Consider the following 15,996-nt stretch of genomic DNA (forward strand, 5'->3'; position numbering starts at 1 on the left):
ATAAATGGATATGTGGCGTGATGTGTATATATGATGCCTTACATGAACATGTCAGGATGTATGTTGATACATATTGCAATGTGTGATGCATTTTCACAGCTTCATGTCCAGGAAGAGCTGCATTGATCAAGAACCTAACAAGTAAAGTGAATCTGACAGACAATCTATATTTTCCAGAAACTCCACAAGATTGATACGATATCTGTCCTCTAAAACCACAGCAAGCAGCTCATAAGTCACAGTTGTATTGCTGTTAAAGTAAAGAGGCAGCCGAACCGCAGTTATCGGATTAGCCTGCTGTTATTTTCAAAGTAATACAGTTAGCCGCCTGTCTACTATTAACACTTGCACTTTAAATCTCTGATCTACCCAGGTCGATTCCGGTGTGGTTGGTTTTATAATAGTCTACTTGTCCTTGGACTTGGTGATGGTCTCCCAGGGGCCCCGAGAAACTATGTCTGTGTTTGTTTGTAAAGGGTTGGTTCAGGTCTCGGTTTGTTAAAGATGGGTTATTTTCTACATCTGGAGAGTTCAGACTCGTAACGCTAAAACATGGCAGCTATGCATGCATGACAAACACAATTTGCTTAGTGCTGTTGCAGCTGTCAGAGCTGAATAAAGACCTGGTCTCATGAATCACCCATCCTCATCTGTCTGTCTGAGCAAGAACAGCCGGCAGCACATCTGCGAGAAGCGCTACACGTTCCTCCATCTGTCTGTCTCTCCTTCTGTCTATCGCTCGGTGCTTTTCACTTTCTCTATCCCTTCGCTACATTTAAAACACATATAATCATCGATTCGCATCGGATTGCAGTGGCAAGTAAATGAGAACCTGTGAGCCCACAGAGCAGCCTATATACACGCATCCTGTAGGCACCATGTTGCTTCAATGCATATAGCTATAATAACTCAGATTGCTCAGTGTGTTTTGCAAAAAATGCTTCTCATGTGCAATATTTATCATTCTTAGACAGCAATAAAATTAAATAGTTTTACCGTTTACTGCCCTTTCATTTTTTTAACTATAGCAGTTGATGAATTGGAAGTATTGCACATTTCACAGTAAATAGTCTACTTCAGCTTTGCAAAATAAAGTGGATAGAACGGATAGTTCCAGTGCTGGCTCTGGATTGGTCAATACATTGTTGCACTACCTAGGAGGGTGCCCTCAAACCCTTTAGCACCAAAAAGCTCTATGCTATTTTCTGTCTAAATTAAAACTTAAACTAAAAATATGAAACTTTCTGCAAGTCTTTCACTCTCTTTCTCCCTTACTTCTGAGCCATCTCTACATCTTGAAATACATATAATCATCGATTCGCATCTCAGCAGCAAGTAAATCAGGACCCTTGAGCCCACAGAGCAGCCGATGTACACACATCATGTAGAAAAATTAAAACAGATGCAATCTCTTGCACGACAGGCAGGCGTTTCAATGCACATAGCTGCAATATTCCAGATTCCTTGATGTGTTTTGGAAAAATGCTTTTATAATTGCTAGACAGATATGTAGCCATCTATATTCAGCCTTTAAATTATTGCTTTTGATTTAGACATCAAAAGACATCAGTGCTTTTATTTATAATATATATCATATTTGATATTTATAATAGCTTATAATATATACATATATATGTGTATGTATATATATGTATATGTATATGTGTAAATGTAAATGTATTGGCAATTATTTAAAAGAGTATAATATTATTTTAGCATAAGTCAGTATTAACATAGAAGAGAGAGTTTCAATCTTGGCTTGTGATTGGTCAATGCATTGTTAGAGTTCCAAAGAGGGTCACGCTAACACCCTCCTCCACATTACGGTGGTAATCCTAGTTGTGTTGACCAATCATAATATAATCACAATAATATAGTAACAGCTGTTCATCACATCACTGCACAGTTCCTATAGTGGATCATTATTTTTATTTATATGCCATTTCAGGTAATTCATCTACTATTTAGAACAGTATAACTGTATATCAGTATATTTGAATTAAAAATGAAACTTAAAAACTAAAACCAGTCATTTTAAATGATAAATAGTTATTTCGTTTATCACTGTAATTCAGTTGTACATGACTCTAACATGAATGTTAGATGAGGGTAATGCTTATCTTAAAATAATAACAGGCTATAAAAATGAGCAATTAAATATTCAACACTGTTACAATACATATCTAATATTGCCTGATACCAGTCAATTATCTCTCACTTAAGCTAGTGACCGTATATTGTCTATTCCTATCTACTAGTGTAATTTGTATTGAATATTGAATTTGCTTTATAAAATAATTTTAAAATCAAAAATTTGGTCCTTAATATTTTATTGTGTGGTTAGTAGGTGATTTTAAAATCTGTGATTTGCCTACCAGAACCTTTCAGCTATGACTGTTTTCGTTGTGCTGCACATCTTCTCAAACCTTATTGCTTAAACTTTGTTCACTTTTCTAACTACAGGCTGTTTGCAGTTGCCAAGCGACATTATTTTGGCACATTAATATGTGCAGTTTATACGGCACAATAGTCAATACTGCATAAGTCAAACATATGCTCTCATAAACCTTGACCTCCAGGGAAATTCAAATACTAAATTAAAATTCGCAATATAGAAAAACCAACATTTTTTGCAATAAATGCAGCTCAATTCATCAGTTTCTGAACAAACACCGTTTTGCAATTTCCTGCAGTGATCTTGGTCACTAGTCACATTGATGGTTTTAATGAAAGCAACGGTACCGCAACAATTCATGACCTGTCAACCCTGATACTCAGGACAATCTACCAGCCTCAGAGCACTCAATACTTAAACAAATATCTCTTTGTAACACAACACACACATGCACACACTCCCACCCTCTCCAAAGCCACAGTCTCAGCCTGACTGAAAAAAATAAATAAAAAATTACAGTTAGAGCACGCTCTTGTCATAACATCAAACATGTCGACATAATCACGCATGGTTTAAAAGCAGAGCAGATGTTGTCAGTTTGGCTGACCTTTTAAACTTTTTTTTTTTCCCTATATGATTGTCAGTTTAAGAAAATGTTTGCTGAGCTTGACATTTTTACACCATGCAAATGCGTCCTGGAGCTGCTGGTTGTTTGTGTTTTTCATATAAGACGAGCAGTAAAAGGAAATCGCTGTAAAGATGCGATTTCAGAAAACATTGATATCTCACATTCCTTCCTTTTGTAAATGAAGTAGTGCAGAAAATATGACCATAAATTGACATCTTTTGGAGAAATCATCTCTTTGGAGCAGAATGGGGACTTAAATATGAATTATTCAGTGCCTCTTTTTTTTTACACTCAGTTAAGAAACATCTAAATGCCTCAGTATTGTTCATCTTTTGAGAGAACATATGGACACTTAAACGTAATCTCTGTCCATTCATTCCATCCAGCACCGAATGTGAATTTTACGCAACGTCACCAAAGCTCATAAAAGCCCAATCTGTGCAGTTTGTTTATCTGCTTTGATATTCAGATTTAGGATAGTGGAATCCCAGAGTGCTCAGTACTGGTGAGCCAATATATATAGCCCTCCATTTAGGATGAACATTTGATTGTTAAGAAATACTATGTCTCTCAGCTGGAGCTCAATTGTTTAATCAGGGCTAGCATTCCTAACATTGCGTTATCTACATTCAGAATGACACTGAAGCCAAATCTAAATAGTCAAAGCATTTGATGTCAAAGAGGCAAAACTCCAGCGACCTTCTGCTTTGAATCAAGAATAGCATGTACCTCTATAATTGTTCTATAGTCTGTACAATAAAATCAATTCCAATTCAGGATCCAATCCCACTAAAGTGCCTCTAGCAAGATTAGTTAAGGTAAGTGGTACGGTCTCAAATTGCTTTTAGCCCTCTCATTTGAAGGTGTGAGGTTACAAGAAGCATTTGTGCTCCGTTTCAATTGAGGTGAACCCTAAAACCACCCCAGATCGTTGAGATATTAGACAAACAGGATTTTCTAATAGATTTACATTCTGATAAAAATGTCCAATATCCTCTTGACCTGATGTGAGGAAGAGAAACTGTAATTTCGTACTTTGATGGGCACAGGGTGCATAACTTCTCTCAGTCTATTATTCACTCCTCATTCCTCTGTGTGCATATTCTAGTTTATTCGAGAGAAGAAAATTTTATTTGTAGTCATCACATTCCCCAATTAAAAGAGCTAACACAACCTGAATACGCTACTGTTGAAGAGGCAGTGTGCCTGTAGGTAAACTTGAGCCTGAACAAATATTGAAAATTCCTCTCACACCCCAGGTGCTTGTAAACTTGTTAACCATGAGGTCAGAGAGCAGTTCTCAGCTGGTGTTTTGCATGTTCTGATAGGGATGAAAAACAAAAAAAAAGTATTTGTTAAATGGAAATAAAACAATACAACTTACTACATAATTGTGCTTAGTTATCATAGTAATGTATGAACTTGGAAGGAACAGCTGCTGATGTCAAAAGATGTGACTCCAATGCAGACTTATTGGCCATTTACAGATGGTAAAAGCTAGCTAAATTAGGCAGAGTTACTTCACATTCCCTTGTTGTCAAGTGCTTGACTCCTTTAACAGCATTAAAAAAAAATCTGTAAACCTCAACGCCATTAAAATACAGACCAAAATGCATTGTGTGCAGTGAATTATTGGATACAGAGAGCTTGAAACCATCAAAACAATTGTGCTGCTGTGTTGGGTTGCCACTTGATAAATGTCCAAATCTGGGTCCTGCAGCAATGCCATGTTGAGAACCACTGTGCTAGAAATCCATCCTCATGTCTACTTTCCTGCTTTAGAGTTGGACCAATGAGAATTCAATTAAGAAAAGGATTTGCTGTAGTTGTGTGCACTACTTAATAATACACTGCCTAACAAACCAGTGATTAAAACCTTCACCTGCAATTAGTTTTGATTGTCTGCCATGGTGGATTAACCAATGGAGATAAACAGCAGCGAAAAGCCCTTCAAATATACTCTGACATGAGTGTCATACAGCATATGAAAAATTATATGATTTTATATTATATTATACTCAGCTCTGTCAAACTATTGATTTTGATTAATCACATTAAAAAATCGTTTATCATAAAATATGTGTGTATACTGTGTATTTATTGTGTATATATTAATGCACACCCATGCATCTATATATTTAAGAGCTCTATCAATATTTATATACACATACACAGATCACATGTAATATGTAAACAAAAACGTTTTATTGGATGCAATTAATCATTTAACAGCACTAATTATATTGTTATATATTGTTTGCATTTTACCACATGAAATATGTAAATACTGCATGTACTCTCACATTATTTTGAATGTTTATTTTTCTTTAAATATTCTTTGTTGAATATTATATTTGTTGCTCTCTTAAAGTGATAATTCACCCACAAATTCTCTCATTAATTACGCACACTCATGTCGACCAAACCTGTAAGACCTTTGTTCATCATCAGAACACAAATGAAGATATTTTAATGAAAGCTTTTTGACTCTTCATAAGCAGCAATACAACTGACACGTCCAAGGCCCATACAGGTAGTAAGGACATCTTTAAAATAGTCCATGTGACATCAGTAATTCAACCTTAATTTTATAAAGCTACAAAAATACCTTTTGCTGGAACAGCTGTTTATGGAGGGTCAGAAAGCTCTCGGATTTCTGAAAGATCTTACAGGTTTGGAAAGACATAATGTTGATTAATTAATGACAGAATTTCTATTTTTGGGTAAACTATCCCTTTAACTTCTTGATAGGAAGTGGAAATTGCAAACAGAATGTTTGTCGTCATCATTTTAGGCTTTTATTTATATAGAAACACTGATCAAAGCACATATATAGAGCACATTAAATATAATAAACAAACACAAACGTGCTAGCTTGAACCGTGAGAACCAATGAGGTTTGATCATGCATTTCACACAAGCATGTCAATGTTTATATGTGAATAAAAAGCCAAATTAAATCTCTACATCATACAAAGGTGAATGTTTTATTCAGAAGATTATATACTACTACAATCTCTTTTTGATGCATTACATTTCAGAGAGAACGATGAGGCAGGATGATGAAGGGAAGGAAGGACTCACCGAGGATCTGTATGTTGGTTCCGGGCGGGGCCAGGTGCTGCTGGATGGTCTCATAGAAAGTGGCCTCGCACATCAGCAGGACTGTCACACTGACCCACACCCACACCAGCCACGACATCCCAACACTCCTCTGAAGATACAGAGAGAGAGAGGTCAGTAACTCACACATTCGCCTTTCATCTCTCACTCCCATTCATTCCTATTTAAGTGCTGTGAATGCCATGAGGTCCTTTCAGATCTGGTATTTCTAATTAAAACTGAAAAAAAAGAAATATTATCGTTTCGAGTCTGACAGAACTTCCTCACAATATAAAAAATGATTAGGAAATTGCAAACTGAGTGATTATTTGAGTATGCTTTACAGGTAATTATTGTTTCACTTTTTATATACTTCAGTATTTCACATATAATTCAATGTTGCTTTCCCTTTCTTTGTAATTGTTTGTGAAATGCACTAGCAATTTCTGCTTGAGAAATTGATTCTAGACCAATTTTTTTTCTAGTGCAGATTCAATCTCCATGTAGACCGACTTGCTTTCAGCCTCTTAGTGTGTCTATTAGGCCACATTTAGAGATGAAAGTGCCAATCGCTTTCTTTTCCTGAGCCACCTGACAGTCTGCCTCCATCCCTGAGTCTCCAATTGCCTATTCATATTCATAAATTAGAGTTATGACTAGGCAGTCACATTTTCTTCAGTTATCCACATAGCATATACTGAAATTGCATGTCAGACTATAAAACTATAAAAACGTCTGGAGAACTTATGAAAAGAGCCAGCAATCCAGTCACACGGCATATGCTTCTCATAATGTAGGCTATAATATTCACTGAATGCGAGATCATATAAAGGTATTCGTGCTCATCTTTCAGTACACTCCTTTTTCACCAGAAAACCCCAAACCAAACAACCATTTTCCTTGCATCAAGGTAAAAACATGTTATATGTTTGTTTTCAGAACATTTCTATTGCATCAGCTGCACGCCGATACTTGGTAAAGAGCAAAACAAAGCTGAAGCAACTACTGTACCTGTATCATTCAGGGACAGCCGTAGGAGAACTCAACAATTTGTCCTCAATCCATCCATTGTGAGGTGTCCAGATATCCCCGCGTACAGGTATGGTCGTCTTGTAGAAACTCTCAGTTCTTCTGTCTTCTCACTTTGAAGCCTGAAGCTGAAATCAGGGACACTGTAGGACAAACAAAGAGCGAAAGAGAGAGAGCGCTATGATTCAAGCACGGCAAACCCGCTCATCTAACACTAGAATCGCCTCTTCACTCCCCTGAGCCACGGAGATGATTTTCCGCTTCACATTTAAACACAACTGAAGGGCGGTACTCTCTCTCTCTTCCTCCCTCCCTCTTTCTTGCTCTCTCTCTCTATCTCTCTCTCTCGCTCGCTTCACTCTCCCATTTCATCTCTTTCTCTCTCACACACTTTCTCTCTTGTCTCTTTCTCTTAGTCCCTCACTCCATCTTTCTCTCCCTCCCTCCTATTGCACGTAATAATTTTTCCCGATACACGAGAGCTCTTAGCTTCAAGCTATACATGATCTCTCATCTAAAACCTGCCTTGATCTAGCAGTCACTGGAAACTGGGAAATGATGCCGGGCGTTTGTATCTTAATATATCGTTCCAATGGGTAATGGTGAACTGACATTTATCAGAAACTTTTTTTTTTTTCTTTTCTAGCGCAACACAAATCCCCCCTTGAGCAGTATTTTTCACTCAACACGCAAACAGATTGTGGTTGTGATCTCAGTAACTCTCAGGTTTTTAAGCCCCCTCTATCCTCAGCATGTAATTGAGCCCAGACCTTGACAGACCTGGAGTCACTTGCTTGTCACCAACAAATTGGTGTTTTGGACAACAAAACTCTATTTTTTTCTCCTTTAAACTTAACCAGGGTACAAACAATAGACTTGTGACACAATCAGCAGGTCCTAAAAACAATCAATTAGCTCTTTTAAAGGGAAAGCATGATGTGCAGAAACTATTGCAGAATTTCTTTTCAATTTGAACTTTGAGATTAGAAAAAGGAGTTGTTTTGGACGTATGCTAATTCATTTGAAGACAATAAATCTTGAATGTAAAACCCACACAAAAATTGATTGTCCCAGCAGTGTGTGTGTGTATATATATATATATATATATATATATATATATATATATATATATATATATATATATATATATATATATATATACCTTTCATGAAAGTTGTTGTAAAACCTAAAAAACTAAATGTGTTCTTGTCTTACGACAACTTTAACTTTTTTGATCCACTTCAAATGTTGACTGTATATATCATTTGAGAAAGATTGGGTCAGAATTATTAGCCCCGTCTGTAAATATGAGCAAATAAAGTTGTAAAGATAAATATGCATTGTTTATCAATTTAATCGGTTATTAAATAGTTTTTAACCTAATTGAAGTAAACAATTGAAAGTGTCAGGGGTGGGATTCAGGTGGTAAAAAAATAATTCTGGAAAACACAGTGTCCACTATTATTGGTCCCCTTTTATTTAATACTTCTTGCAACTTCTGTTTGTCAAGACCCATGAGTCTTGTGCTATAATGCCTGATGAGGTTGGCGATCGGAGACTATTCTTCCATGTAGAATCTTTCAGTGTTCTTCACACGCTATGGGGTGTAGATCATTGGACCGGGACAGCCATGGCAAGTGACTCCTTGTTGTGTTATTGATGTTGGTTTTGTATCATTGTCCTGATGGAAGATCCAACTATGGTGTATTACAAAATTCAGTCAGGTTTTGTTTGTTCTGACTTAAACCAATTTCTGCTCAAACTATGCTCCTCGCTGTGCATTACGATGATATGGACTCATGTCCATTCCAAGGCAGATTCCCAACATCTCCTATTAATTATTGCCCTGATTGTGGAAAGGAAATTTCCAATGCATTAGCTCTTACAGGCACTTTCTACCTTGTGTTGCACACAGCAGTCTTTTGCTGCACATCAGAACTATAGTCTTTGTTTTTTCTCATTGTGATAGATGATTAAGAGAATGGGCCTTCACAATTATGACAGGAAGTCATGACTGGAGTCATTTCAAGGACAATTTCAAAGTGTGAATGTGAGTAGGAAAATACTAAAGAAGAATTTCTAAGGGGGTGCTGACAATTGTGTCCAATGTGTATTAGAAAAATGTATGTATTTCCTAACAATGTATTTCACACCCACTATTCATCATTTATATAATATTGCATGTATATAATTGCTCGATTAAAATGTAAAATTACAAATTAACAAAATGACATCCAAATATTATGTTTCGTCAAACCATATATCGTAGCTGCAAGGTGCTTTAAAAGAAAACTTACCTCAAGCTGTTCCACCTGGGGTAGCCTTAAATGGGATTTGATGCTCCTTTATGAGTTTGTAAAGCAGACCTTCAGACCATGCTTATGTGTTGTGAAATTGCTGGAAACCATCACTACCATGGAGAGCTCCCACTCAGCCTGCCTACTGACTCCCTTCCTGGCTGACTCTCTTCCACCTGCTGGCTGCTGCAAACCTGATATCCCTCCCACTAAAGACTAGTCACTGCAGTGCTGCTCACATGAGGGAGCTGCTTCTGAATAACATGTATCTACAAACAGACACTGTTTCCCTGAGTGGAGTTTGTCTCTTTCAGAGCAACAGCTCTACACGGCCTCTCGTTTTAGAGAGTAGATCTGCCAAACCAGAACTCCTGAAGCTGTCTGAACTGAGACCTTGAGCCACTCTCTGCCAGCTGGATTTTTCTTCCCTTTTCATGTAAAGTCAGAGTTAAAATTTTGGACAAGCTAGAAAGTACAAGCACATTTTGTGCTAAAGTCTTAATGTTACCCACTCCCTTTTAAGTCCATGTACAACTTCACCCAAACCAGGCATAATTGTGAAGAGGGTTTTAGAGCTGTCTTTGAAATAGTTTGAGTGCTTACCACCAAGTAATGTTCAACTCCTCTCAGAATCTGAATAAAAATGTTCTTTGAGTCCTGTACCATTCTTTCTTCCTCAAAACATTTAATTATTAAAAACATTTCAAACACATTTCAAATTTAAACCAAAAGATGAGACTTTTCCTGTCCCTGTCCTGTTCTGCTTGGTGTTCTTGCACCCATTTTTTTGTTTGTTTGTTTTGGCCAATATATAATAGTATTTCTATGTATATCCAGTAGTTGTCAAGCCTGCACTGATCAACAAAGGACCTTAAGCCAGGAATCGAATACACTATACAGTTACACTATGTGAGTGCGCTGACCATAGACTATCAGTACTTGTACGTTCCATTGCAGATTCAGTCCAAATAAATAAAAATGCATGTTGCATCATTTAAATAAAAATGTTCATTTATCAACAGTCAGTTAACTGCTTATCAGTATATCAGTCATTCTTCACTTATTGCTAGATGTGTAGAAAACAATACATCTTTTTTAATTAAAGAAAGATTTAGCTTCCTGTATTCTCTATTTGAACTTAAAATGTAACTTAATTACTGTGAGGTCAAATCAAATGCAGTCATCGGCTAGAAACCCAGCTGCCAGTGTACTGTGTTTTCCATTTCTATCCCAGTGACTGGGTTTCAGAAAACCCTAATGGTAGTATGGTGAAATTGCTTTCTGGGTGGTGTATTTGGAATTATGATACTAAATAATATGGTAATGAGTGAAATTAGCATGAAGCAGTATAATGGACTGATTTTGTACTGGTAAAATATTTGGAAGCAAAAGACACCAGAAGACAAACATATTCAAGTTATGAATTGTAGCACCCACTCTCTCCTGAAAATTAAGCTGGATATAATGGGTTACTCAGATTTTATTTATTTATTTATTTTTTTTTGGTTACTGTAATTTTGTACATTTACAAAATTAGTTATTGCGTTTTCCTCCCACAATACATTGGAAGTTACTGTGATTTTCTACAAGGCATTGCTGGTTACTGTGACTCACGGTTTTGAGTAAAACTACAGTATTCTACTGTGAGCTTGTATGCACTAATTTTCCTGTGCCCAAACACAGTAAGTTCCTGTAGATTTCACATGACTTTTTTGCAGTGTGCAATGCTGTTAATTAGTTTAAACTCATAACCATATATCTTACTTATCTTTGACACCTCCACACTTCTGTTAATTTCATACCTTTTAATATTTTGAGATTTTATCACTGTTCATCTACAGTCACAAAGGTCTTGTCTGAATCAATTTTAGGAAGTGTTTCTTTCTTACAGCGTTTTTTTTTAAATGATTTTATATACAGTAGAATCATGTTTCTAACTCATTTTTTATTTAGATTTTGGATGTTTTTTTATTGTGATGTGAAACTCAAGCTGTGTGCTGTAGCTTGGGTTTAACATCACACAAAAGGCTTGTGTTTTTGGTTAAGGGTTGGAATCAACACACTGTGTATGAGGTGTTTATGAGGAAATGTGCTTTTCTGTACAAAATTGCAGTTTTTTTGCTGTGCGTTACTTAGTTTTGTGATAAAATTAAATGTGATTAAATTGCATTTAAAAATCTTCTGTTTGTTTAAAAATGAACCAACTACTATTTTATATATTATATATATATATATATATATATATATATATATATATATATATATATATATATATATATATATATACAGACGTGGACAAAATTGTTTGGTACCCTTTGGTCAATGAAAGAAAAAGTCACAATGGTCACAGAAATAACTTTAATCTGACAAAAGTAATAATAAATAAAAATTCTATAAATGTTAACCAATGAAAGTCAGACATTGTTTTTCAACCATGCTTCAACAGAATTATTTAAAAAAATAAACTCATGAAACAGGCATGGACAAAAATGATGGTACCCTAGAAAACACTGAAAATAATGTGACCAAAGGGACATGTTAATTCAAGGTGTGTCCACTAATTAGCATCACAGGTGTCTACAACCTTGTAATCAGCCATTGGGGCCTATATATGGCTCCAGGTAATCACTGTGTTGTTTGGTGATATGGTGTGTACCACACTTGACATGGACCAGAGGAAGCAAAGGAAAGAGTTGTCTCAAGAGATCAGAAAGAAAATTATAGACAAGCATGTTAAAGGTAAAGGCTATAAGACCATCTCCAAGCAACTAGATGTTCCTGTGACTACAGTTGCACATTATTCAGAAGTTTAAGATCCATGGGACTGTAGCCAACCTCCTGGACGTGGCCGCAGGAGGAAAATTGATGACAAATCTAAGAGACGGATAATCCGAATGGTAACAAAAGAGCCTAGAAAGACTTCTAAAGAGATTCAAGGTGAACTTCATGCTCAAGGAACATCAGTGTCAGATCGCACCATCCGTCGTTGTTTGAGCCAAAGTGGACTACATGGGAGACGACCAAGGAGGACACCATTGTTGAAAACGAATCATAAAAAGCAAGACTGGAATATGCCAAACTACATGTTGACAAGCCACAAAGCTTCTGGGAGAATGTCCTGTGGACAGATGAGACAAAAATCGAAGTTTTTGCCAAGGCACATCAGCTGTATGTTCACAGACGAAAAAATGAAGCATATCAAGAAAAGAACACTGTCCCTACTGTGAAACATGGAGGAGGCTCTGTTATGTTCTGGGGCTGCTTTGCTGCGTCTGGCACAGGGTGTCTTGAATCTGTGCAGGGTACAATGAAATCTCAAGACTATCAAGGAATTCTAGAGAGAAATGTACTAGCCAGTGTCAGAAAGCTTGGTCTCAGTCGCAGGTCATGGGTCTTGCAACAGGACAATGACCCAAAACACACCGCTAAAAACACCCAAGAATGGCTAAGAGGAAAAAATTGGACTATTGTAAAGTGGCCTTCTATGAGCCCTGACCTCAATCCTATTGAGCATCTTTGGAAGGAGCTGAAACATGCAGTCTGGAAAAGGCACCCTTCAAACCGGACACAACTGGAGCAGTTTGCTCATGAGAGTGGGCCAAAATACCTGCTGAGAGGTGCAGAAGTCTCATTGACAGTTACAGGAAGCGTTTGATTGCAGTGATTGCCTCAAAGGTTGCGCAACAAAATATTAAGTTAGGGTACCATCATTTTTGTCCAGGTCTGTTTCATGAGTTTATTTTTTTAATAATTCTGTTGAAGCATGGTTGAAAACAATGTCTGACTTTCATTGGTTAACATTTATAGAATTTTATTTATTATTACTTTTGTCAGATTAAAGTTATTTCTGTGACCATTGTGAGTTTTTCTTTCATTGACCAAAGGGTACCAACAATTTTGTCCACGTCTGTATATTTAAACTATGTTCTGAAATATCTGGTGTTTTAAATTGCTAGAGAGGTCTTTATGAAGCTTTATTCTGAGAGCTGCACTTGAGCGATTTTAGGACGATAAACCCGATGAGACAATACAGCATCAGCATCTCTCCTGATTCTCTTGTTACCCGCAATCTATGGGTGGTGTGTTTAGAGAGACAAAGCACCGGGATATAGTCGAGGGAATACAGGATCAGGATGTAATTCTTTGGGTTGCACTGCAACAGAGACATTTCAGCAAAACCAGGGGACCATGTTAGACAAATCCCAGAAGCAAGAGTTTTGAGGAAACTAGAGAACTAGGGGCGTTTTGAGGGAGTAAAAAGAAAACACAAAACAGAAATGTGCTTTACTGCTGATAAAGCAGGATTTTCATAATGAGCTCCGTGAAACTTTTAAATATTTACTCCTTTTGGGGCGTGATTGATGTGGATTTTAACAAAAAGGAAATCAAAGGAAATGCGTATGTCAATACTTCCGCTGCTTGTGGGAGAATTGAATGTCAGTCTTATGAGAATATTTCTGTATGGAATGGAATTAGATTGAAACTCATTATCTCATGAGCGCAAATCTCTCTCCTCTGATTCTTTCTAATGGCTGACAGTTACATTTCACAGTGAGCCTGCCAGATACACTATCTCACTTCTTATACAGTCTGTCTCTCAGCCGGTTCTCCCATCAGTGACTCCTACCTGCCCTGAAGAGATTACTAATGACAGCAGAAAAAAAAAACACACACACAGTTGCTCTCTTCCCTCCAAACGTCCTTGCTGTGCATATGCTCAATTAGAGAGTATATTTTTAATGGTTCGCCAAGGATTTGCATTGCATGTGCATTTGTATCTCGCCGGCCACGTCAACGTCATCCATCTGAGTCCGGTCCTCTCAATAGATTCACTTTTTTATATTCATTAGGGAAGCCAGTGGATGACAGGTGAATTTAAATGGACAGTTTCGGTGTAGGAGTCTCTTGATACGACATGATGAAAAGTCTGATTAAACATCTCATATCTGCACATCGTGTCTGACTGAGCGCGTTTGGGTCAAGAGGGCACGGTTTAATAATTTAACACGTTTTAATATCTTGTCTGAGAGAAATATGGCTTGCGGTTTTCAGCCCTATATATTCGCTCCGTCTGCTGAACTCGGTGACAAATGATAAATAGTCATTTATCCTGAAGTCGCTCTGGTTTATTCTATACTTTCTGCGGCATAAAAATGCAGTGTTCATGAACTCCGGACCTCTGTCAAGCAGCATTATGAACGACATAAAGCAGCTCTGAGAAGCGCTCACGCCGCATGACGTGTGAGACAAGAATCCTGAACGTGGTGCAGTATGCAATGTGCAGGTGTTGTCGGCAGTAAGTGAGTTAACCGGATATGTGTGGGCACCGAGGAGCTGAAGGTGAGCTGAAAAGCATGATGTTCTTTTTTTATGAGCTCCAGGCATCTGGCACCTTCTCTGATCTCTCAATGGAGGGATAGATGCCCTGTGGGCCTCACACACTCATCCGACCACATTGCACATCTCACTGACAAGTGGTGTCTGAGAACAGATGAGAGGGACTTGATGTAAAGAGAGAGGAAGATGGAAGAGGCTTGGGGGGGGAATGGGGACTTGAGGAGTAGTGATGCGCCAAGGGCAAGTATGTGATGGATGATGGATGGGATGAGTTTTTGGACTGATTGTCAATGGCCATTTTAGCCGGTACTGACTACAGATAATCCTCAGCACCACGGACAGCGGCTGCCTCAGTTCAGCACCGCTGCTGAGTGGACAGCTCCTGAGTGTACAACAGCTACTGTAGACCATCAGCTCTAATTGGTTGCGGCTCAATTGAGGAGAGATAGCAAGTGTGAGCACATGCTGTACGTTAATAAGCATTGCACTTTGTCCTTTGCTGGTGTTCCCACAGGCGAGGAATAAGAATGTGGTTGCACAGAAGAAATAGAGCGCAATGAATCCTACACAATCGGGTCAATGACAAATAGGAGTGGCCACCATAAAAGAAATAAAGTCATTGAAAAAAGGAAACATCATAGAAATGTGCTCTTTCAATTCATTTTGCTGTTGTATGATTTTGAAAAAACATTTTCAAGGTAAAAAACTCATGTGGGGTAACCTTCAGTAATAATGCATTTTGTTTTTCCCTTTATTTGTGATTGTTTTAATGTAATGTAAGAAATATTTTATACTCGACACGACCAGTCACATTTATCTGATATTCTAAGAGATTTATTGACCTTGACTCAGGATCTGCTGAGGTCTTCTCTATGATATCATTTCCCTTTTTGTGCATTAATGCATTAATATGAATTGATGATATGTAATGATATGCATTTTATATATATATATATATATATATATATATATATATATATATATATTATTTTTTTTTTTTTTTAATAATAAAAACTAAATTAATTAGTAAGGAGGCTTTATTAAAATGTCAGGACAGTTGAATCACCCTGATATTTGTTTTTTTACAGTAAAAATAGCCGATTTTCTAAAGAATGTTTTTGTTTTTATATTTTGCAAGGGTATCATTAATAAATCAAAAGTGATATTTACAGTGTTATAGCATATTTCTTTTTCAAATTAATGCTGTT

The 15,996-nt window shown here is 37.1% G+C and overlaps 1 protein-coding gene across 4 annotated transcripts in view; it reads right to left on the reverse strand.

Annotated features, from left to right (window-relative positions):
- Positions 1-10,015, reverse strand: part of tafa1a (TAFA chemokine like family member 1a) — a 37,330-nt gene extending 27,315 nt beyond the window's left edge. The window contains exons 1-3 of one of the 4 annotated variants that reach the window (XM_043224147.1): positions 9,452-10,015; positions 7,137-7,297; positions 6,108-6,237 (exon numbers count right to left, since the gene is read on the reverse strand). In XM_043224147.1, coding sequence (XP_043080082.1) covers positions 6,108-6,237; positions 7,137-7,145 — 139 coding nt within the window. In that variant the 5' untranslated portion in view covers positions 7,146-7,297; positions 9,452-10,015. Of the gene's footprint in view, positions 1-6,107; positions 6,238-7,136; positions 7,552-9,451 lie in introns of those variants that run through there. The other 3 variants (XM_043224148.1, XM_043224149.1, XM_043224146.1) reach the window with 3 other exon arrangements.
- Positions 10,016-15,996: the final 5,981 nt, after the last annotated feature.

The sequence above is a fragment of the Puntigrus tetrazona genome, chromosome 23, assembly GCF_018831695.1.
Source record: "Puntigrus tetrazona isolate hp1 chromosome 23, ASM1883169v1, whole genome shotgun sequence".
NCBI lineage: Eukaryota > Metazoa > Chordata > Actinopteri > Cypriniformes > Cyprinidae > Puntigrus > Puntigrus tetrazona.